Source organism: Somniosus microcephalus, chromosome 4, assembly GCF_052327205.1.
Source record: "Somniosus microcephalus isolate GS21.2 chromosome 4, FLI_Smic_1.0, whole genome shotgun sequence".
NCBI classification, from domain to species: domain Eukaryota; kingdom Metazoa; phylum Chordata; class Chondrichthyes; order Squaliformes; family Somniosidae; genus Somniosus; species Somniosus microcephalus.
Genome location: NC_140990.1, coordinates 275,811,659 through 275,836,194, shown reverse-complemented (window position 1 = coordinate 275,836,194; position 24,536 = coordinate 275,811,659). Strand labels below are relative to the sequence as shown.

At 43.1% G+C, this 24,536-nt stretch overlaps 1 protein-coding gene across 6 annotated transcripts in view; it reads right to left on the bottom strand.

Annotated features, from left to right (window-relative positions):
- Nucleotides 1–2,031: 2,031 nt before the first annotated feature.
- The window catches only part of xirp2b (xin actin binding repeat containing 2b), a 250,156-nt gene continuing 227,651 nt past the window's right edge, over nt 2,032–24,536 (bottom strand). For 5 of the 6 annotated variants that reach the window (XM_085986455.1, XM_085986457.1, XM_085986461.1 and 2 more), the window contains 2 exons: nt 2,635–2,768; nt 2,032–2,153 (listed from right to left, as the gene is read on the bottom strand). In XM_085986455.1, coding sequence (XP_085842581.1) covers nt 2,674–2,768 — 95 coding nt within the window. In that variant the 3' untranslated portion in view covers nt 2,032–2,153; nt 2,635–2,673. The remainder of the gene's footprint in view (nt 2,154–2,634; nt 2,769–24,536) is intronic. The other variant, XM_085986456.1, reaches the window with a different exon arrangement.

Genomic DNA, 24,536 nt, shown 5'->3' with positions numbered 1-24,536 from the left:
TGCATAAAAAAACAGCCACAAAAGCATGGTTACAATTTACTAATGAAAAGCTAAAAGAAATATATTGAAGCAGAAACAAGCAACATATGAGTGAACTGTTATCAAATAGAGTTAAAGTTGAAAGTGTATATTCTAGAAGCAGCTAAATGATTTGTGGCTTCTTTACATTGAGTATTTTTGCTGTACGTGTAGCCATTAAAAAGAAATTTCTGTGTAATTTCAAGGAAATTAAAATAAAATTGTACCAACTATGAGCAACAGCTCTATCAATAAACTGACCATTATGTTGTAAAACAAGAACATTCCTACTCTGCACTCCAGGTGCTTTACTCAAATTTAAAATGGTTTGTACAGCAATAGAGATAAGCTCATCAACCAGCCTTAAAAACAATAGTATGGTAGAATATAAAATGTAGCATAAGGCCTGTCTATTCCCATTGTTGTATTAAAAATGTAACATGATGCATCACTTCATGAATTTGTATACTGAAAACTGATAATGAAATATAGAACTAAAAAGGTTTTGTATATACTTGAAAATGATATTCAAGACTTAAAGTGAGAAATAACCAAAATCAAAATTAATGTATCAGACATGAGTACGTCTTCAAAAATCAATCCACAGTGTTACTTAAAACCTTAATTTTTTTTATTCATCTTCATCATAACATCTGTTTCTCTTGATTTGTTCTTCAACTGTAAGTAGAAGAGGCTCGTTTTTTGAAAGGCTGGTATTGGATAATGGTTCCATTACATGTCCTGAGCCAAGAATGTCATGAGGCAGTTTATTACCCCCCAATGCATTTGGTTCAATTTCAGTATCCAAAAGGTCACACAAAAATGTATAATCCTTTTGGTTGCTAATGCACTGCATCGCTGAAGACTCTGTCAGACTGAGGCCAAGGACGTCAGCTTCTCCTGAATTCTGATCAGCGGACGAGAAATTATATTCAGCATCATTTGGCTTACTGTTTATTTCATAAAGAATTTCATCAAGAAAACTTGCACCTTTCTCTTCAGATTGTTTTAATGGGGTCAAACAGCTTTCTCCAAATGAGTTATTGGATACATTAGCAGTATTAGCATCTTGTTTAGAACCAGTTACCAACTGTTTATCATCAAAGAAGTCTGAAAAAGTTACATCAATTTGACTGACTAGATCTGTTGAGATGTTATCACCTAATTCTTCTGTTAAGATTTTGTTATGTGGTTGTGCGAATTGATTCACCATAGCCTGATCTGGGAGGAAATCGATTGTTGAAGATCCTTCAGATCCATCAAATTGCAGAAAATCTATTTGTTGCACGTCCCCATTATTGTTGTTATTGGAATTTAAGTCTTTAAGATAATTTTCACTTCCTTTATCATGGACAGCCAATGATTTCATTGTCTCTTCAGGCTCAACCGGTTTTCCTTCAAAGTCTTTTGGATCCTTTTCTCCACCTTCATTAAACACATCACTTGTTCCATTTACACATACTTCATTTGCATTTTTTCCATCATTCAGTTCCACTTTCACATTCTCTTTACCATTCACTTCAAACTGTGCCTCATTGTCTTCTTTCTCAATATTTTCAGCGTTAGAATGATCATTGTACAAGATGCTTTCTGCTTTTTCCACAGTTTTGATTTGTGGTTGCAGAGTGCTGACTAATGATTCTGTAGGTTCCTCACACTCAATTACTTTAGAATTCAACATTTGTTGACTGGAACCTTCTGGAGGCCATTTTGGTTTTGTCACTTTCACTTCCTCTTCAATACTGAAAGCTTTCTTATTTGCATCGATGGAAGGAGGCCAATTGATATTTAATTTATTTCTCTCTGCAGCCTTCTTGATCTGATCAGGCGAATCTTTCAATTGTTCCTCCGTATCTGTCCTCAGTTGCTCTATATCATTTGCATCATCCAACTGATCAACTTTGTTGCTAATGGTTTTCTTTTCTCCCAGCATCTCCATCGTGCTGCAATCTGTGGTGGTTTTATTGCATGGAGAATTTTTATTAACAGAGGGGTTACTTTGACTGTTATTTATCCAGCCTCCTTTGTATGGTGTGTGTCCAAAACCTTCATCATAGTTGCCTTTGGATTTGAAAAGCTGCTTAAAATGAGGTTTGCAGTACATTTGTCCATGGAGCGATGCATAATTTCCAAGACTGGTGAAAATGAAACATACAATTTAACATCATCATCCAAAAGACATTTCATTGGCACATAGACTGTCATTAAATAATCTTAAGTTAAAATCAAATAGTTGTTCTATTCTGCTTGTATATGACTGCTGTATTAACCTGATGTACATAACACAATTCAAAAATCCTAGTTTATTTTAATTGTCTCAGATTTCAGTTAAATAATGTAAACCAACAGTAGTTAGTGTGTTCTTGCAGTTTTTATTTATGAAGATGAATGAAACCTACCTGACTATTTTAGCACATCTTGTCTTCTCAAAAAGGGAATTGTCAAATACTAATCACAAACTATATCTATCAACAAATACTATAAAGACATTAATATTATGCCTACTTTGAAGCACTAATACATAAAAATATTATATTGAACACATTGCAGATGAGAACGATGAAATAGATACTATAATTTTTAAGAACTTACTTGTAGATAAGGAATATCTCCTACCTTAATTTACTGTTACAGTGGTGACAGCGGAAACAGGACTTATGAAAGATTTGCTTGTCTGCTGTCAGACTTTCCATGGGATATACTATCTTTCGACAAACTGTGCAGGTCTCCTTGGTAAGAACCTGTATTTTCTAAGACAACAAAAAAATGTTACAATAGTTCTTACTCCTTTTCTTTCTAATTCTGTATTTTTTCTGGGACGGTTTAGTTTATATGTCCAATAGTAAAATATTGTTGCATACAAAAATCTATAGAAACTTTTCCAGTGAACACCTAAAATAGGAAAACTGTAAAATTTGGATTTTGTTCCTTTGATTAATTTATTTTAAATCTGATGCCATATATTTAGTAATATAAGAATTTGTTAAAATTTTACAAAAAAATACCAAATTTTATTAAGGTCAAAAGTGAGATTTCAACATTGATTTTCTCATATTTTATTATTAAGTGGAATTATTTAGTAACTATTACTTCAAAAATATCCAGCAGCTTTTGTGATTTTCACAAAAATTATCATTTCAATGTTAACACAGTCAAAAATATTTAAATCTGAATAAAAATTCAGTTACATATAATGTTGCCAGCTAAATGTCCTTGCAGACATGTTAGTGAAAATCATAATATTGAATTGCAAACAAGAATCTTGTTCTGTTCTTACAAAAGTCATGTGAACATCATAGAGCATATTTTCTTCTTCTATGTACCTGGTAAATGCTCAGTTCCCAGGTGCAAAGGAGACAGTGAAAAGGTATGGAGCCTTTGATGCCAATTTTGGATAGCAGTCAGAAGACCCCGCATCCGTCAGCCATTAGCACTTCTACAGACCTCTTAAGCCTGTCACCCCCAATTCTAGGTGCAGACCCCCACCAACACTTGGAGGAAGGTTGGGTCAAAGCTGTGTCCTGGGGTGGAGTGGGGGGGGGGCTGGTGGGCAAGAGGAGGAAACAAGGGGATGGAAAATTCAGTCCCATGTGTTTTGAAGTTTGGGATTGGCAAGGCTTTTGATAAGGTTCCACATGGCAGACTGGTCATGAAGTTAAAAGCCCATGGGATTCAGGGCAAAGTGTCAAGTAGGATTCAAAACTGGCTCGGAGACAGGAAGCAGAGGGTAATGGTTGACGGGTGTTTTTGTGACTGGAAGGCTGTTTCCAGTGGGGTTCCGCAGGGCTCAGTACAAGGTCCCTTGCTTTTTGTGGTATATATCAATGATCTAGACTTAAATATAGGGGGTATGATTAAGAAGTTTGCAGATGATACTAAAATCGGCTGTGTGGTTGATACTGAAAAAGGAAGCTGTAGACTGCAGGAAGATATCAATAAATTGGTCAGGTGGGCAGAACAGTGGCAAATGGAATTCAATCCGGAGAAGTGTGAGGTAATGCATTTGGGGAGGGCTAACAAGGAAATGGAATACACATTAAATGGTAGGACACGGAGTAGTGTAGAGGAACAAAGGGACCTTGGAGTGCATGTCCACAGATCCCTGAAGATAGCAGGCCAAGTAGATAAGGTGGTTAAGAAGGCATACAGAATGCTTGCCTTTATTGTCGGTGGGGAGGCAGCAGAAGCAGCGATGGAGGCCACGACGACCCGCCGTAGCACGGCGGCCGGCAGCTCCTCGGCGGGAGGCTCGGAGGTCGAACTGGTAGGAGGGGAGGTGGCCAGCGGACCGAGGGCGGGAAAAGCATGCCCTGGAAGGTCGGACACCGCGGGAGGGGAGGCGGTCAGACCGGGTGGAAGGAGAGCCAGGGAGAAGCAGGCCCCGGGACGTCGGTACCACGGCGGCTGAAGATTGTCGGGCAGGAGTGCGGGAAAGGCGGAGCGAGGCGAGAGCGGACCCTATTGTGATGGCGCCGATGAAGATGGCTGCCGTCCTTGCGGGCTCCGTGCGTACCAGGCAGCTAAGTGTCCTTTGCTGCTTGGTGCGCTCGGCTCGTTAAGAAAAAAGCATTTCACTGACTGGATTTCACTTGTTGTATTTGGTTATGTGACAAATAAAATTGAAATTGAAATATTAGCCTTGGCATAGAATACAAGAGCAGGGGGGTATGCTACAACTGTATAAAATACTAGTTAGGCCTCAGCTAGAGTACTGCGTGCAGTTCTAGTCACCACATTACAGGAAAGATGTGATTGCACTAGAGAGGGTACAGAGGAAATTTACAAGGATGTTGCTGGGAGTAGAGAATCTTAGCTATGAGGAAAGACTGGATAGGCTGGGTCTGTTTTCCTTGGAACAGAGGAGGCTGAGGGGAGGTGTATAAAATCATGAGGGGCATAGATAAAGTAGATAGAAAGGACCTATTTCCCTTAGCAGAGGGGTCAAAAACCAGGGGGAACAAATTTAAAGTAATTGGGGGAAGGTTTAGAGGGGATTTGAGGGGAAATTTCTTCACCCAGATGGTTGTGGGGGTCTGGAACTCACTGCCTGAAGGGGTGGTAGAGGCAGGAACCCTAACCACATTTAAAAAGTACTTGGATGTGCACTTGGGATGCTGTAACCTGCAGGGCTACGGACCAAGAGCTGGAAGTGGGATTAGGCTGGATAGCTCTTTGTTGGCCGGCGCGGACACAATGGGCCGAAATGGCCTTCTTCTGTGCTGTAACTTTCTATGATTCTATGATGGATTACAGTGGTCATTTCCCGTTCTGAACATTCCTACGTTCATATATGGTTGTGTAAGAATTGTGAACTGACATGCGATTTGGGATCTAAAATTAGTTCTGAACAGTTGGTCAGTCATCTGGAATTTATAAATACTGTCAATAAAAGTAAATCTGTACAGCAAATAAATGTAAAGCAAAAATGAATTATGGTTATGATTCCACCCATTCATAGTCAGTGGACAGAAAATGTAGTGAATATTTCTAACTCAATCCCAACATTACAACAACAACAGCAACTTGTATTTATATAGCGCCTTTAACGTAGTAAAACGTCCCAAGGCGCTGCACAGCAGTTTTATAAGACAAAAATAATTTTGACACCGAGCCACATAAGGAGAAATTAGAACAGGTGACCAAAAGCTTGGTCAAAGAGGTAGGTTTTAAGGAGTGTCTTAATGGAGGAAAGTGAGGTAGCGAGGCGGAGAGGTTTAGGCAGGGAATTTCAGAGCTTAGGGTCTAGGCAACAGAAGGCATTAGATTGCAAGATGTAGGCAGAAGCTTTCAGGATCACACAGATAATTTTATTGATTATTCTCCTAAAATCTAACATCAACACCTTCTAAAATATGTCTTAAAGTTATGAAATAAATCAATGTACTGTACTGTCTACAATTGGGCTAATACAGATCAATCTTACATACTATGAGTAAAGTACAACATGGAAATGTGTTTCATATGCACATAGACCTGGAAATTCCTGGGTCCCCAATGCAGTGGTGTAAGTGCAGTGAGGTGGGAATATCGGAGGAGGCTAACCCAGTCAGAAATACTGGAATAAGCAAACTGAAATAATGTTGTCAGGAGGAAGGCCATTGTCCAATCAATGAGGGAACTGAAAAAATTTCGGAAAGGCAGAGTAAGGATGCAACTTCTATATTTCAAGGATTGAGCAGGCTCTTGGAAGAGGGAGTAAAATGGCTGGAGCTAAAGAAATAAAGAACTTCCATTTATATAGCACCTTTCATGACCGCAGGATGTCCCAAAGCACTTTACAGCCGATTAAGTACTTTTGAAGTGTAGTCACTGTTGCAATGTAAGGCAATGTGGCAGCCAACTTGCTTACAACAGCAATGCAATATATGACCAGATCATTTTTAAAAAAGTGATGTTGGTTTAACGATAAATATTGGCCAGGACACTTGGGGGAGGGCGGTGGCGGGCGTCGGGGCGGGTGGAAAGGCATTATTGGTCACAGTCTTTCAATTCTCATCTGAAAGACAGCAACTCCGACAGTGCAGCACTCTTTCAGTACCACACTGATCTGTCAGCCTAGATTATATGCTCAAATCCTGAAGTGGGGTTTGAACCTATGACCTTCTGACTCAGAGGCGAGAGTGTTACCACTGAGCCAAAAACTGACAACTAAAGAAGAAAAAAGATGAGCATGTAACTTTTCTGAAGCTGCTGGCCCACATCAGAGAACAGGGGGATGTCATTGTTGGAGCACCAGGAAAGAAGCAATCACATGTAGCAGCACCTGCCATGTGGAAGGTTGCAACTGTTGGCTGTAAGTGTGTCCTCCACAAGCCCAAGCACCTCCTTGCAGTGTCGGAAGAAGTTTAATGACCTCACTAGGTCAGCAAATGTATGAGTGTTTTCAGATGAATAACAAGAGGTTATTAAACAAAATTGGGACTCGTGGGATTGGGGGTAATATACTAGCCTGGATTGAGGATTGGTTAACGGACAGAAAACAGAGAGTAGGAATAGACGGGTCATTTTCGGGTTGGCAGGCTGTAAGTAGTGGGGTACCGCAATGATCAGTGCTTGGGCCTCAGCTATTCACAATCTACATCAATGATTTGGACGAGGGGACCAAATGTAATATATCCAAGTTTGCTAATGATACATAGCTGGGTGAAATGTAAGTTGTGAGGAGGATGCAAAGAGGCTTCAAGGGGATATAGAGGCTTCAAGGGGATATAGACAGGCTATGTGAGTGGGCAAGAACATGGCAAATGGAATATAATGTGGAGAAATGTGAAGTTATCCACTTTCGTAGAAAAAATAGAAAAGCAGAGATTGGGAAATGTTGGTGTTCAGAGGGACCTGGGTGTCCTTGTACAAGAATCACTGAAAGTTAACATGCATGTACAGCAAGCAATTAGGAAAGCAAATGGTATGTTGGCCTTAATTACAAGAGGATTTGAGTATAAGAATAAAGAGGTCTTACAGCAATTATATAGGGCCCTGGTGAGACCATACCTGGATATTGTGTACAGTTTTGGTCTTACCTAAGGAAGGATATACTTGCCATAGAGGGAGGGCAACGAAGGTTCACCAGACTGGTTCCTGGGATGGGGGGATTGTCCTGTGAGGAGAGATTGAGTAGACTAGGCCTATATTCTCTGGAGTTTAGAAGAATGAGAGGTGATCTCATTGAAACATACAAAATTCTTATAGGGCTTGACAGGGTGGATGCTGAGAGGATGTTTCCCCTAGTGGGGGTATCTAGAACTAGGGGGGCATCGTTTCAGAATAAGGGGTCATCCATTTAAGACAGAGATGAGGAGGAATTTCTTCTCTCAGAGGGTCGTGTATCTTTGGAATTCTCTACCCCAGAGAGATGTGGAGGCGGAGTCATTGAATATATTCAAGGCAGAGATTGACAGACATTTGAACTACAAGGGAGTCAAGGGGTATGGGGAGAGAGCGGGAAAGTGGTGTTGAGGCCAAGATTGGATCAGCCATGATCTTTTTGAGTGGCGGAGCAGGCTTGAGGGGCCGATTGGCCCGCTCCTGCTCCTATTTCTTATGTTCTTATGGGGAGTCTAGAACCAGGGGTGTCAGTCTCAGAATAAGGGGTTGGCCATTTACGACTGAGATGAGGAGAAATTTCTTCACTCAGAGGGTGGTGAATCTTTGGAATTCTCTACCCCAGAGGGTTGTGGAGGCTCAGTCGTTGAGTATATTCAAGACAGAGATTGATAGATTTTTGAATATTAAGGGAACCAAGGATATGGGGATAGTGCAGGAAAGTGGAGATGAGGTAGAAGATCAGCCATGATCTTATTGAATGACGGAGCAGGCTCAAAAGGCCAAATGGGCTACTCCTGCTCCTATTTCTTATGTTCTTAACAAGCCAGATAACTGATACACAGAGAAGCCCATGGATATTCCTGAGAAGAATAAGGGGTTAGGAGGTTAAGGGGTGACCTGATTGAAGTTTTCAAGATATTAAGGGGATAGAGAGAAACTATTTCCACTGGTTCGGGATTCAAGGACTAGGGGCATAATCTAAAAATTAGAGCCAGACCTTTCAGAAGTAAAATTAGGAAACACTTCTACACACAAAGGGTGGTAGAAGTTTGGAACTCTCTGACGCTAGATCAATTGTTAATTTTAAATCAGAGATTGATAGCTTTTTGTTAACCAAAGGTATTAAGGGATATGGGCCAAAGGCGGGTATATGGAGTTAGGTTGCAGATCAGCCATGATCTCATTGAATGGCAGAACAGGCTCAAGGGGCTGAATGGCCTACTCTTGTTCCTATGTTCCTATGAATAGTGAAGCATTGCCCTTTAGAGTATCACATGGCACCACAGCTCTTATCCCAGAAGCAGTACTCACTTTAACCAACTCACATCTTCTAAAACATGCTAGCACACTGAAGTCTCAAACCCAAGTCCTTGCTCTCTTACACCTGCCATTACTACCATCCATTCCACAAATCCTGATTGATTGTGACTGCTGGATCTAGAGACTGCAACAGCTAATTAACACTATACATTTATCCTGCAGAGCCTCAGCATAGGTTAGCCCCATCAGAAATTCCTGGCTTCACAAAGGCGTAATTGCCGACACGCCTTCCCCCAGCTCAGAATTTTGGGGCCATTCACTGGAAAGTTCCTCCGGTGTTCTCCCAATAGGTTGCCATAACTTTGGTGGAGAACCTCTGAGGAAATTCCTAGAAAATATGTTTACATCAATAGGTTTACAGGCTTTATGTGCCTCAACAGGAATTATTTTGGAATTCAAATTGTGCCACAACCTATAATTGCTAAATTTGTCAGCTGATAATCTGTTTCTTCCAACTTGTTCAGTATTTTTTCTCTCCTGTCAGCATAGTACATAAGCATTTAGGGAACAAGAGGCCATTCAGTCTAAGCCCATTCTTGGATTCTAAACAACTATCTACCCCTCAAAAACTGAACAAAACTCTTTCTAAATTTAGATTGTATGTTATTTTCTCTTGGCCTTTCTCAGCACCAAATTCATCTGGTTCCAGCAGTTTATAAGCCATCATGTTCCATAGAGCATTTGGTCACCTCTATCTATATTAACCCTCAAACCAGCTCTTGACTGGATGCTTATCCAATTTTTTCAAAGGTGTTAATTGATACTGCATTTACTACATTAGCTTCAGAGTCTATACCTAAAGGGGTATTTTAAATAAAATTTCCACTCCTCATGTGGTGCTTTGCCCACTAGAAGGACATATTGGGAATTCAAGCATGCATTCCCCATGATTTTCTGTCCAACAAATTTACAAAATTATCCCTGACACATCCACTATTCTGTGAGAAAAATAATTTGAATCTGTTCTTGTTTTGGGTTGTTCATGCCATCTAGCACTTACGGTCTAGTTAAATAACCTGCTTGTTTTATTATCCATTCTTATCAACATTTTAATGTTGTCATGTCCCAAAGGGATATCTTCATGTAGAGGCACAGGACATGGCAAAAGTATTAAATGAGTACTTTGCATCTGTCTTCACAAAGGAAGCGGATGATGTGAAGATTACACTAAAAGAGGAGAGGGAAGTTATGGACAGGATAGTAATAGATAGAGAAGACCTACTAAAAATATTAACATTACTGAAAGTTGGTTAGTCACCTGGTCCAGATGAAATGCATCCTAGGTTGCTGAAAGAAGAAAAGGTAGAAATAGCAGAGGCATTGGTCACAATCTTTCAATCCTCATCGGATACAGGAGTAATGCCGGAGGACTGGAGGGTTGCTAATGTTATACCACTATTCAAGAAAGGGAGATGGATAAACCAGGAAACTACAGGCCAGTCAGCCTATCATCAGTGGTGGGGAAGTTATTGGAAACCATCATCAGGAACAAAATAATCTTTCATTTGGAAAGGCATGGGTTAATCAAGGAGAGCCCACAATGATTTGTTAAAGATAAATCGTGTCTGACTAACGATTGAATTCTTTGATGAGGTAACAGGGAATAGACTAAGCATGACTGCTCTTTCAAAAAGCCAGCACAGGCACAATGGGCCAAATGGTTCTATGATTCTATGACCCCTCTTAAACTATGCACCTCTAATTAAAATAACCGTGTTCTTCTCCTCAGTGCAGTTTTCATTCAGGCCTAACTCCTCACACTTTCTTTCCTCTCCATCCTTGTTGGCTATTTTTGCTCTCCACTCTGGCTTTATTTTACAAACCTCCCCAATATGAAGAGTAGGTCATACACTTACAACGTAAGCTACAACCTTGTATACACTGCAGCACTGACAGTAACCATCAAACATTCTATTTTCATACAAGATAGGACAGGAACGTCCAATGTTTTTGATCTGGGGGCCAATACTTGTGTCAAAATCAGTGAGTGGGCTAGATGATTACATAGATCTGTGAATGCCAATAGGCAGAAGATTCAAATACTCTCGTACACAAAGATTCAAACCCCCATACATAAAACTTGTGATACTCACATAGACACAAAAGAAGCGAGACTGCCTATTAAACTAATTAGTGGGGGGGAGGTTTCGAGAGAGCAAATAATAGAAATGACAACGGAGAAGGTCATAGACTTAGGTAGCAGTGGGGGAATTAAAAAACAGAATGTGTCAGGAAGGGACAGAAAGTATGGAGTAAAAGGTACAGTAGTAAAAGGGGAAAAAACAGGAACTAAGTGTCACAAAACATATTTGAAAGTTCTTTATCTGAATGCACGTAGCATTCGTAACAAAATGAATGAGTTAATGGCACAAATAACTACATATGGGTATGATCTTGTGGCCATTACAGAAACATGGCTGCAGGGTGACCATGACTGGGAATTAAACATACCAGGGTATTTAACAATCAGGAAGGACAGGCAGGAAGGAAGGGGAGGTGGGGTGGCTATGTTAATAAAGGAAGGAATCACTGTAATTCAGAGAAATGATATTGGGTCAAAGGAGCAGGATGGTGAAACAGTTTGGGTGAAGATAAGGAATAATAAGGGGAAAAAAACACTAGTGGGCGTAGTCTATAGGCCTCCGAACAGTTGCAACTCTGTTGGATGGAGTATTAATCAGGAAATAGTTGAGGCTTGTAATAAGGGAACAGCTATAATTGTGGGGGATTTTAACTATCATATTAACTGGACAAATCAAATTGGCAGGTCATTGAGTGTATTAGGGATGGGTTTCTTTAGCAGTATGTAACTGAACCGACCAGGGGGCAAGCAACCTTAGATTTCGTCCTGTGTAATGAGACAGGATTAATTAAAAATGTCCTAGTAAAGGATCCCCTTGGAATGAGTGACCATAACATTGTTGAATTCCATATTCAATTAGAGGGTGAGAAGGTTGGATCTCAAACAAGCATGCTGAGCTTGAATAAAGGAGACTATGAAGGCATGAGAGCGGAATTGATTAGAGTGGACTGGGAAAATAGATTAAAGGATAAGACGGTACATGATCAGTGGTGTACATTCAAGGAGTTATTTTACAACTTCCAAAAAATATATATTCCACTGAGGAAAAAAGGGTGAAAAGAAAAGAGCGCCATCCGTGGCTAAGTTAAGTAATTAAGGATAGTATCTGACTAAAAACAAGGGCATATAAGGTAGCCAAATCTAGTGGGAGGATAGAAGATTGGGAAGTCTTTAAAAGACAGCAAAAAATAACTAAATGATTGATTAAGAAAGGGAAGATAGATTATGAAAGTAAATTAGCAAAAAATATAAAAACAGATAGCAAAGGTTTCGATAGTTATATAAAAAGAAACAGGGTGGCTAAAGTAAATGTTGGTCCCTTAGAGGATGAGACCGGGAAATTAATGGTGGGAAACATGGAGATGGCAAAAACGCTGAACAAATATTTTGTATCAGTCTTTACGGTAGAGGACACGAAGAATATCCCAACACTGGACAAACAGGGGGCTCTGGGGGGGGAGGAGCTAAATACGATTAAAATCACTAAGGAAGTGGTACTTGGTAAAATAATGGGACTCAAGGCGGATAAATCCCCTGGACCTGATGGCTTACATCCTAGGGTCTTGAGGGAAGTGACGGTAGGGATTGTGGATGCATTGGTAATAATTTTCCAAAACTCCCTGGACTCAGCAAAGGTCCCGGCAGATTGGAAAACTGCTAATGTAACACCCTTATTTAAAAAGGGTAGTAGGCAGAAGGCTGGAAACTATAGACCTGTTAGCCTAACATCTGTGGTTGGTAAAATGTTAGAGTCCATTATTAAGGAGACAGTAACGGGACATTTGGATAAACATAATTTAATAGGACAAACTCAGCATGGTTTCATGAAGGGGAAGTCATGTTTGACAAATTTGCTTGAGTTCTTTGAGGAAGTAACATACAGGGTGGATAAAGGGGAACCAGTGGACATAGTGTATTTAGACTTCCAAAAGGCATTTGACAAGGTGCCACACAAAAGATTATTGCTCAAGATAAAAAATCACGGGATTCGGGGTAATATTCTGGTGTGGGTGGAGGATTGGCTCTCTAACAGAAAGCAGAGAGTTGGGATAAATGGTTCGTTCTCAGACTGGCAATTAGTAACTAGTGGTGTTCCGCAGGGGTCAGTGCTGGGTCCCCAACTCTTTACAATCTATATTAACGGTTTGGAGGAGGGGACCGAGTGTAACATATCAAAGTTTGCAGATGATACAAAGATGAGAGGGAAAGTAGTGAGTGAGGAGGACATAAAAAACCTGCAAAGGGACATAGACAGGCTAAGTAAGTGGGCAGAGATTTGGCAGATGGAATACAATACTGGAAAGTGTGAGGTTATGCACTTTGGCAGGAAAAATCATAGAGCAAGTTATTATCTTAATGGCAAGAAACTGGAAAGTACTGTAGTACAAAGGGATCTGGGGGTCCTGGTGCACGAAACTCAAAAAGTTAGTATGCAAGTGCAGCAGGTGATCAAGAAGGCCAATGGAATGTTGGCTTTTATTGCTAGGGGGATAGAATATAAAAACAGGGAGGTATTGCTGCAGTTGTACAAGGTATTGGTGAGACCGCACCTGGAATACTGCATACAGTTTTGGTGTCCATACTTAAGAAAAGACATACTTGCTCTCGAGTCAGTACAAAGAAGGTTCACTCGGTTAATCCCGGGGATGAGGGGGTGGTCATATGAGGAGAGATTGAGTAGATTGGGACTCTACTCATTGGAGTTCAGAAGAATGAGAGGCGATCTTATTGAAACATATAAGATTGTGCAGGGGCTTGATCGGGTGGATGCAGTGAGGATGTTACCAATGATGGGTGTAACTAGAACTAGGGGGCATAATCTTAGAATAAGGGGCTGCTCTTTCAAAACTGAGATGAGGAGAAACTTCTTCACTCAGAGGGTGGTAGGTTTGTGGAATTTGCTGCCCCAGAAAGCTGTGGAAGCTACATCATTAAATAAATTTAAAACAGAAATAGATAGTTCCCTAGGAGTAAAGGGAATTAAGGGTTACGGGGAGCGGGCAGGAAATTGGACGAGTCTAGGTTCGGAATGGTCATGGCCCTGTGGGTAGTGGAGCGGGCCCAGGGGCCGTGTAGCCTGGTTCTGCTCCTACTTCTTGTGTTCTAATTCTGTGTTAGATTTCAGGAGATAGTTTTATTCCTGTTCCTGGCTGGGGTGGCGATCGCCTTTACAGAAGGTAAGTACTGTAGAAAATATAGGGACAGAGTGATCTCCTGGACGAGTTTCGATCGCCTAGATGGGTCGGAGAGGAATTTCCCAGATTTTTTTCTCCCAAGTTGGCCATTGGTTTTTTTATCTGGTTTTACGCCTCTCTCAGGAGATCACATGGGTTCGGGTGGGATGGAGGGTGATAGAAGATTTGAGGTTAGGATCAGATCAGCCATGATCTTATTGAATGGTGGAGCAGGCTCGAGGGGCCGATTGGCCTACTCCTGCTCCTATTTCTTATGCTCTTATGCTTATGCTCAAATGCAAATCCATATCCTCCACACTCAAAATGTGAGAACCCCTCATCACAAAAAAGTAAAACCCTTTTACACAAAAATCCAAGTCCCGAGACACATAAATTCAAGCCATCTTCCCTCTTCCCACCATACTTAGCCCCATCTTTCCCTCCGCCCTCATTCTCACCCTCCCCACCTCCCATATTTTCACTCTCATTCTTCTCTGCCCATCTTTTCCCTCCTGAGAAGCATGAAAAATGGGAAGCTTCAGTCTGAGCTCTTTAAACTTCTTGGGCTACAGGACAGTTTGGTGTAAAAAGTCTGCTTTCTGATCAGTCTAAATCCACCAGTCAGGGGACAGCCTATTCTAGTCATCTAGCGGAGTCATTCACTTAGCCTCGCGTTTTCTCATAAGAAATGCACACAGTCAATTTTAGCTGTGGTTAGTTTTAGCTCCCAATGGAACTAACACTAGTTGAAACTGGCTCTGTGTGCTAGATGTGAGAAAAAGCCTAACATTGGAACATAGGAACAAGAGGAGGTCATTCAGTCCATTGAGCCTGTTCCGCCGTCCAGTTAGATCATGGCTGATCTGTACCTCAACTCCATTTATCCACCTTTGCTCCATAGCCCCGATGCCACTACCAAACAAAAATCTCGCAATCTCAGTCTTGAAAATTTCAATTGATCTAGCATCCATAGCTTTCTGGGGGACAGAGTTCCAGATTTCCATGACCCTTTGTGGGGGAAAAAGTATTTCCTGATTTCAAGTCCTAACTGGCCCACCTCTAATTTTAAGATTATGCTGTCTTGTTCTGGATTCTCCCAACATAGGAAATAGTTTCTCTATATTTACACTATTGAATCTCTTTATAATTTTAAACACCTCAATTTGATCACCCCTTAATTTTCTAAATTCAAGGCAATGCAAACAATGTCCTCAAAATTTAACACTTTAAGTCCTGCTATCATTCTGATGAATTTGTGCTCTACAAATCTCAAGGCCAATATACCTTTCCTGAGTTGCAGTGTTCAAAATTGAATGCAGTACTCCAGATGGGGTCTGACCAAGGTTCATGATTTTCTGCCCAGCAAATTCACAAAATTATTCCTCACATATACACTATTCTGAGAGAAAAATAATTCCATCCAATCTGATCTCGTGTTAGCTTTGTAAGATTTTTAGTAAAAGATACTTATGACATGGATTTGGGGATAGAGGAAGGTATGTCCAAGGTTTCAAATGATACTAAACTACGAGGTATAGTGTACTCTGACTTCAAATGAACACATTCGTAAAACAATGGCAAATGCCACTTAACATAACAAAGTTTGACGTAATGTACTTTAGATGCAAGAATGGGATATGGGAGTATAATCTGAATAGGAAGCACTAGGGAGAAAACGATTAGCAAAGGGATTTAAGAGTGCAGGTATGTAAATCATTAAAGCTAGTTCTGAGAAATAAAGCAGGATCAATAAAGGATAATGGAATGCTGGGCTTTGCCAGAAGAGGTCTACAACAACATCAACAACAACTTGTATTTATATAGCGCTTTTAACATAGTAAAACGTCCCAAGGCGCTGCACAGGAGAGTATTAAAAGACAAAGGCCTAGAAATTGAGTGCCCTTAGCACCGATTTTGCGGCGCTAGAGGGCCTAGCGCTGCAATTGGCGCCGAAATTGCCTGGGGCCCTTCCGCCGCGGTAGACCGGTAGCGCTGCGCCGGCACCGATGACGTCATCGGTGTGCGCAGCGTCCCGGTTGCCATGCCAACGGGCCCCAGCGCCGAAATTCAGTTGCGGCCGCCTCGCCCGTGGCAGCCGCAACTAAGACTCTGGCAACAGAGTCTTACAAGTCTTTGCGCCGGCGCATTAAAGGCCCCGCGGCGGCCGGCCGCTTTCCCGCCGGCCGCCTGGCCGCAGCTCCCTCCCCGGACTTCCCCCCCCCCCCCCCCCCGGAACAGAAGCAAGCCCGGCACTTGTCCGAGGTGCCGGGCTCATTTTTAAAAAGATTTTCGCGGGCCGCGGCCGGGTGCAGGCAGCTCCTCCTTAAGGGAAGGAGGAGGCCTGCACTTCCCGAGCCTGCCGCACCGCATCGGGTGCCGCAGCGCCGGAATTGCGGCGCGAAACGGCAGTTAGCGCCGATTTACCGCCGCAAAGACCCTTCAGTAGCGCCGGCAGCCGTTTGGGCGCGGCCCTGCTGAATTTTTGGCGCGCGCAGGGGGACTTAGCGCCGGCACTAACTTCCGGCACTAAAGCCCTGGCTAAGCCAAAACTCAATTTCTAGGCCAAACAATTTGACATCGAGCCACATAATGAAAAATTAGAGCAGGTGACCAAAAGCTTGTTCAAAGAGGTAGGTTTTAAGGAGTGTCTTAAAGGAGGAACGAGAGGTAGCGAGGCAGAGAGATTTAGGCAGGGAATTTCAGAGCTTAGGGTCTAGGCAACAGAAGGCACGGCTACCAATGGTTGAGCAATTATAATCAGGGATGCTCAAGAGGGCAGAAATAGAGGAGCGCAGATATCTCGAGGGGTTGTGGGGCTGAAGGAGATTACAGAGATAGGGAGGGGCAAGGCCATGGAGGGATTTGAAAACAAGGATGAGAATTTTGAAATTGAGGCATTGCTTAACTGGGAGCCAATGTAGGTCAGCGAGCACAGGGTTGATGGGTGAACAAGACTTGGTGCGAACTAGGATGTGGGCAGTCGAGTTTTGGATAACCTCAGGTTTACGTAGGGTAGAATGTGGGAGGCCAGCCAGGAGTGCGTTGGAATAGTCAAGTCTAGAGGTAACAAAGGCATGGATGAGGGTTTCAGCAGCGGATGAGCTGAGGTAAGGGCGGAGACGGGTGATGTTACGGAGGTGGAAATAGGCGTTCTTAGTTATGCTTCGGATATGTGGTCGGAAGCTCATTTCAGGATCAAATATGACACCAAGGCTGCAAACAGTGTGGTTCAGCCTCAGACAGATGTTAGGGAAAGGGTGGAGTCAGTGGCTAGGGAACGAAATTTGTGGCATGGACCAAAAACAATGGCTTCGGTCTTCCCAATATTTAATTGGAGAAAATTTCTGCTCATCCAGAACTGAATGTCAGACAAGCAGTCAGACAACTTAGAGACCGTGGAGGGGTTGAGAGAAATGGTAGTGAGGTAGAGGTAGGTGTTGTCAGCGTACATGTGGAAACTGGCGCTGTGTTTTTGGATGATGTCGCCAAGGGGCAACATGTAGATGAGAAATAGGAGTGGGCCAAGGATAGCTCCTTGGGGGACCCCAGAGGTAACAATGCAGGAGTGGCAAGAGAAGCCGTTGCAGGTGATTCTCTGGCTACGATTAGATAGATAAGAATGGAACCAGGCGAGGGCAGTCCCACCCAGCTGGACAACGGTGGAGAGGCTTTGGAGAAGGATGGCGTGGTCAACCATGTCAAAGACTGTTGACAAGTTAAGAAGGACAAGGAGCGATTGTTAACCTTTGTCACAATCACAAAGGATGTCATTTGTGACTTTGATGAGAACCGTTTTGGTACTGTGGCAAGGGCGAAAACCTGATTGGAGGGATTCAAACATGGAATTGTGGGAAAGATGGACATGGATTTGGGAGGCGACAACAAGTTCAAGGACTTTGGAGAGGAAAGGGAGGTTGAAGATGGGGTGGTAGTTTGCAAGGACGGAGGGGTCAAGGGATGGTTTTTTGAGGAGAGGGGTGATGACGGCAGATTTGAAGGAAAGGGGGACAGTACCTGAGGAGAGCGAACCGTTAACAATGTCAGCTAACATGGGAGCCAGAAAAGGAAGTTGAGTGGTCAGCAGTTTGGTGGGAATAGGGTCAAGGGAGCAAGAAGTTTAGAATATCAAGGAAAAAGTAGTACATTTATACAGAACACTGGTCAGACCTCAGTTGAAATATTGTATTCAGCTTTGGGTACGCTACCTTAGGAAGGAGAAACTGGTCTTGGAGAAAGTCCAGTGATTATTCACCAGGATGGCACCTGGGAAGAAGGGACTGAGTTACGATAAGAAACTGGGTAAACTTGGGTTGCATTCTATGGAAATAAAGAGGTTAAGGGGTGATCTGATTTAGGTGTTTCAAATAATGAAGAAAATTGGCAGGGTAGATAGGGAATGACTCTTCCAGGGAAACTAGGTGGTAGAGTGGGTTAGACCCTGGCCTTTCACCTCTGGGACTTTGGTTCAAATCCATGGATGGGATGAAAGTCTCTTCTGTCTGCTGCTCATAAGGGTTCTACGTGAAATTAATGTGGACAGCCTCAATCGAGTTCCTAATGGGCATGAGCCTACAGCACTGATTGGCAATGTTACTTAGACAAGCCTAAGGAGGATTGGGTTGGGAGAAAACAAAAGAGAAGAAGAGACATTAAGAGGTATTCAAAATGAGACGAGATGGTGATAGGACTAGTGGAGACAAAAGACAGCTCTAGATTAGGTGTGAAATCTCCAAATTTGCAGACGACACAAAGCTGGGTGGGCGTGTGTGCTGTGAGGAGGATGCCGAGAAACTCCAGGATGATTTGGACAGGTTGGGTGATTGGGCAGAAGCATGGCAGATGCAATATAACGTGGATAAATGTGAGGTTATCCACTTTGGTGGCAAAAACAGGAAGGCAGGTTATTATCTGAATGGCAATAGATTGGGAGAAGGGGAAGTGCAACGAGACCTGGGTGTCCTTGTGCACCAGTCGCTGAAGGTAAGCATGCAGGTGCAGCAGGCGGTTAAGAAGGCAAATGGTATGTTGGCCTTCGTAGCGAGAGGGTTTGAGTACAGGAACAAGGATGTCTTGCTGCAGTTGTCCAGGGCCTTGGTGAGACCACATCTTGAGTATTGTGTGCAGTTTTGGTCGCCTTATCTGAGGAAGGATGTTCTTGCCATGGAAGGAGTTCAGCGAAGATTCACCAGGCTGATACCTGGGATGGCAGGTATGACGTATGAGGAGAGATTGGGTCGATTGGGCTTATACTCGCTGGAGTTTAGAAGAATGAGAGGGGATCTCATTGAAACTTATAAAATTCTAACAGGACTGGACAGACTAGATGCAGGAAGGATGTTCCCGATGGTCGGGGAGTCCAGAACCAGGGGTCACAGTCTAAGGATAAAGGGTTTGCCATTTAGGACAGAAATGAGGAGGAATTTCTTCACCCAGAGAGTGGTGAACCTGTGGAATTCTCTACCACAGAAGGCAGTAGAGGCCAATTCATTAAATATATTCAAGAAGGAGTTGGATATATTTCTTAAGACTAAAGGGATCAAGGGATATGGGGAGAAAGCAGGGACCAGGTACTGAATTTGGATGATCAGCTATGATCACATTGAATGGTGGAGCAGGCTCGAGGGGCCGAATGGCCTACTCCCGCTCCTATCTTCTATGTCTATGTTTCTATGAAATGCGCTGGCAGAATGGGAGACAGCTGCCATGTGGGAGAGAGAAAAAAAAAGGAAAGGGGGGGGGAGGGGAAACCAAAACAAAGGTGTGGATGACAGTGAGTGGAAGCCAAGGGCAGAATAGCAAACAGAAAGATTCGAGCCTACAATCAACTCCAAGAGACAGCTGATCGGGAGTGGTGATTGTATGATTCAGCCAAATCATCGAGGGGGCTTTTATGATTGAGTCTGAGTAATTTTGTGAGTTTCAGTCAGATCACAATAAGGGTTTTGTTATTGAGTCTGGGTAACTTTATATGTAACAGTCAAATCGCGGACGGGTTTAACTGTGTCATATTGTGTTGATGCAAATGACCCTTGCGTAGGCGTTTGTATTTTGGGGTTGTTAGCTTGATATAAATCGTAGAGATTTATATTATGGAAGTAAGTGTGTGTGTTCAATAAACAAATGAATCAAAGGTTGATCCAAAACCCTGTGCCGTGTGTATTTTGTTCTTATAAATCCTGACGTCCAAGAACTGTGTGCAACGGGGGGACCAGTATCGGGGAAAACCCCTTACAGAATCTGGCAACCGTGGCAGGACATCAAGGTTTAGAACAAAATTATGGACAGGGTTAAGTGCAAGAAACCCACGATGGAGGATAGGATATCCTCGTATGTGTTTGGGAAAGTAAACATTTCCGAGCACTGGGTGCGTGAAATGTTACACTCTGACAGTCCGTATGAGAAAGCGGTAGCGTGGACCTGCAGTAGTATACATAAGAAATCGAAGGAAAAGGCGATTTGGCTAATATGTATGCAGAAACAAATTCAGATGCTCATGGAGAAAGTTGAGCATTTAGGAATAGAGAAACAGGAATCTGAAAGTAGGGCAGGAGAGAGCGAGCCATAGTGAACCGACTGACAGAAGATTTGAGCTTTGAAAGGCAGAAGAGAAAAGCGCAGGAAGAAACAGCTAGAAATACGTTAGAGTACCTGCAATGTCAGGTCACCGAAAGTTGAAGGCAGTGTCAGGCTCAGCGTGAGGAAGGTAATAGGAACTCAGAGAGAGCTGACAAGGCTGAGGAGCAGTTAAAAGATATAAAGGTGGCATACAGGGTAGCCAAAAACCGGGTACATGAAGAGGCTGATCACGGGCCCTCTAATGAAAAAATCCGTAAGTTGACCCGAGCATTATCCAGGGCCAGGGGTATGGTTTGTCTCATGGCACCAGGGGAAGTTGGGGTAGATTGGAATGAGGAGCCCGATGATGGGATCCAGTACAGAGAGATTCGACCGGCTCCCGAAGCACAGGGACCACTGAGACCGATGTGTCCCCTGCGACAGCAAAAGTTCTGTCCACTCCCACAAGGTGGCGGTCAGGGGCCATTGCAGAGTGATAATTATTATGTCCGTGTGTAATTGAGACACGGACTGCAGGAGTTGGTTATAACAGGTCTTTACTGAGTGGAGACAAACTGGAACTAACTATGCAAAGTTACTACACAGGCTTATATACAGGGGTGGTCACTACTGGTACTGCAGTATACAGGGGCTGCAGAATATAGTTCCTTCTGCAAAGTACATACACTACAATTCCTCCCCTTTTAGCTAAACAGTACATAACATTCAATTAATAATTGAATAACATATTTACAATTACAGTTGTCATATACATTAGCTGAAGTTAAGCAATTATAAGTTCAGTCTTTGAGGAGGCTTCCTGATTCTGTCTGGATAACGCCTCTTTGGGGTATCAGGTTCTTCTGGCAGAGTTGATTCGGAATCAACGTCGTTGTTGGGTTCGTCTGCTTCCAATATTCCCGATTCTGAGGTAGATGCAATTGGTACTTCGGTTTCACCACCAGGTGTATCGGATCGTGGTGTGGAATTGACGTTTTCCAGTGACTCTAGAATCTGGTCAGCATGGCGTCTTACAATGCTCTCTCCAACGTCCACGGTATACATTAGAAGTCCTTGCCGTGTACAGATCGTTCCTGGCTGCCATTTCTCTGTGCGGTAGTCCCGGGCCAAAACTGGTTGACCTATCTTAAAACTCCTGGTCGGCCTTTCATTCATATTCTGAAACTGCCTGTTCTCCACATCTCTTCTGATGTTTGGCTTAACCAAATCCAAGCGGCATCGTAGTCTTCGATTGAAGAACATCATGGCTGAAGTTTGGTTGGTAACCGCATGTGTCGCATTCCGGTAGGCAAACAAGAAGTTATCCACCTTGTGTTGTAGGGGTATGTCTTCATTACACATTGCCTTGATAGCCTTCTTGAATGTTTGAACGAACCTCTCAGCTATTCCATTGGTGGCTGGATGATATGGGGCGGATGTGTAATGCTTAACACCATTGTTCTTTAAGAGCCTCCGGAACTCTTCAGACACAAACTGTGGTCCATTGTCGGAGCAAATCTGTTCAGGCAGCCCATTTATGGCGAATATGGTTCGTAAGATTGTGATAGTTTTTTCTGTGGTGGTTGAGGACATTTTTATTACCTCTGGCCACTTTGAATGTGCATCCACCGCAATTAAAAACATCGAGTCCATAAATGGACCAGCAAAATCAATGTGCACCCTTTGCATTGGAGATGAGGGCCACTCCCATGGATGTAGAGGGGCTTGTGGTGGGGCGTTTTGGACCTTCTGGCATCCTGTACAGCTCTTGGTCATCTCTTCGATTTCTCTATCGATTCCCGGCCACCACACAAACGCTCTGGCTAAGTTCTTCATTTTTACCCCTCCCAGATGACCGTCATGAAGCTCGTTGAGCACTCTATCCCTCAATTTGGGTGGAATTACTACTCTGGATCCACACATCAAGGTTCCTCTGCACACTGACAGCTGTTCTCTTCTCGGCGAGAATGCTGGCAACAGTGGTTCGCCATGTGCTGGCCATCCCTTCACCGTTAAATCATAGACCCAGGAGAGTGTCGGGTCATTTCGTGTTTCGTTTTCTATGTTTGCATTCGTCACAGGTAGACATTCGACTATGGTCGAGTGGAATATCTCAACTGGATCCACTGCAGGTGCTTCTTCCATCGTCGGCAACGGTAGGCGCGACAATCCATCAGCATTCCCATGCTGTTTAGTTCCTTTGTATTCAATGTCATATTGGTGTGCCCCTAGCAAAAGGGACCACCTCTGTAGCTGTTGTGCTGTCATTATCAGGACGCCCTTCTGAGGGTTGAAAATGGAGACAAGAGGTTGATGATCAGTTAGTAGAGTAAATTTCTGACCGTGCAGGTAGTGATTGAACTTCTTCACCCCCCACACCAGGCTGAGGGCCTCTCTGTCAATCTGGGCGTAGTTACGCTTGGCTGAGGTTAACGAGCGTGACGCAAAAGCTATCGGCCTCTCTGAACCATCAAGGAATTTATGTGACAGTACCGCTCCAATGCCGTAGGGAGACGCATCACACGCCAGTCTTATCGGTAGTGATGAGTTGTAGTGAGCCAATACTTCTCTTGAAGTGATTAGGTCTTTACTCTTCTGAAAGGCCCGCTTACATTCATTGCTCCATTTCCATGCTACTCCAGTTTGTAGTAGGGTGTTCAGTGGGTGCAGAATTGTGGACAAATTCAGCAAAAACTTGTGGTAGTAATTCACCAATCCGAGGAATGACCTCAGTTGCGACACATTTTCAGGCGCTGGAGCCTTAACTACCGCTTCAATTTTGTCAGGGGACTTATGTAACCCCTCTTCAGCAATCACGTGGCCACAATACGATATCTGTTTCTTAAAAAACTCGCACTTGGGGCGATTGGCTCGTAGCCCATGTTCTCTTAGTCTAGTGAGCACCTGCTCTAGGTTGGCAAGGTGTTCACTGTCATTTTCACCTGTCACTAGGATGTCGTCCAAGTAACACTGAGTCCCCGGAATCCCTTGCAGGGCTTGTTCCATCGCTCTTTGCCATATCGCCGGAGCTGATGCTACTCCGAATACCAGTCGATTATACTGGTAAAGACCTTTGTGAGTGTTTATTGTGAGATACTTCCTAGAGGATTCTTCAACCTCCATCTGCAAATATGCTGGTGCTAGGTCAATTTTTGTAAAACGCTTCCCTCCAGATAGTGAGGCGAAAATATCTTCTATCCTCGGGAGAGGATATTGTACTGTGTGAAGGACTGGGTTCACCGTCACTTTCAAGTCCCCACAGATGCGAACCTTCCTTGGCTCATCAGACTTATTGTTTAACGTTTTCTTCATGACAGGAACGATGGGTGTCGCCCACTTGCTCCAGTCTACCTTAGATAACATGCCTGCATTCTCCAGATTCTCCAGCTCTGCCTCGACGGCTGGGCGAATTGCATATGGTACCAGTCTTGCTTTGAAAAACTTGGGAATTGTATTCTCTTCTATTTTTATCGAGGCGGTTACGCCTTTAAGAGTTCCCAGTTCTTGTTGAAATACCTCTTTGGCGTTAGCTAAGATTTTTGACAATCATCCAGGTGTGACGTCGTCATCCTTTTTACCAGCCACTGTCAGTGCCTGAATGGAGTGCCAGTCTAAACTTATCTTTCTGATCCATTCACGTCCCAATAACGGTGGTCCACCATCTTGCAGTGTGTACAGATACAATTTCTATATTTCCTTGCCGTTGTATTCGACAAGCACCCTTATTTTCCCTCTGGGGTATACTTTTTGCCCCGTATACGTCTTCAAGGCAATGGATGTCTCTTTCAAGGGTATGTGTGAGAATAGCTGCTCGTAGTCTCGTCGATTCATGATGGTTAGAG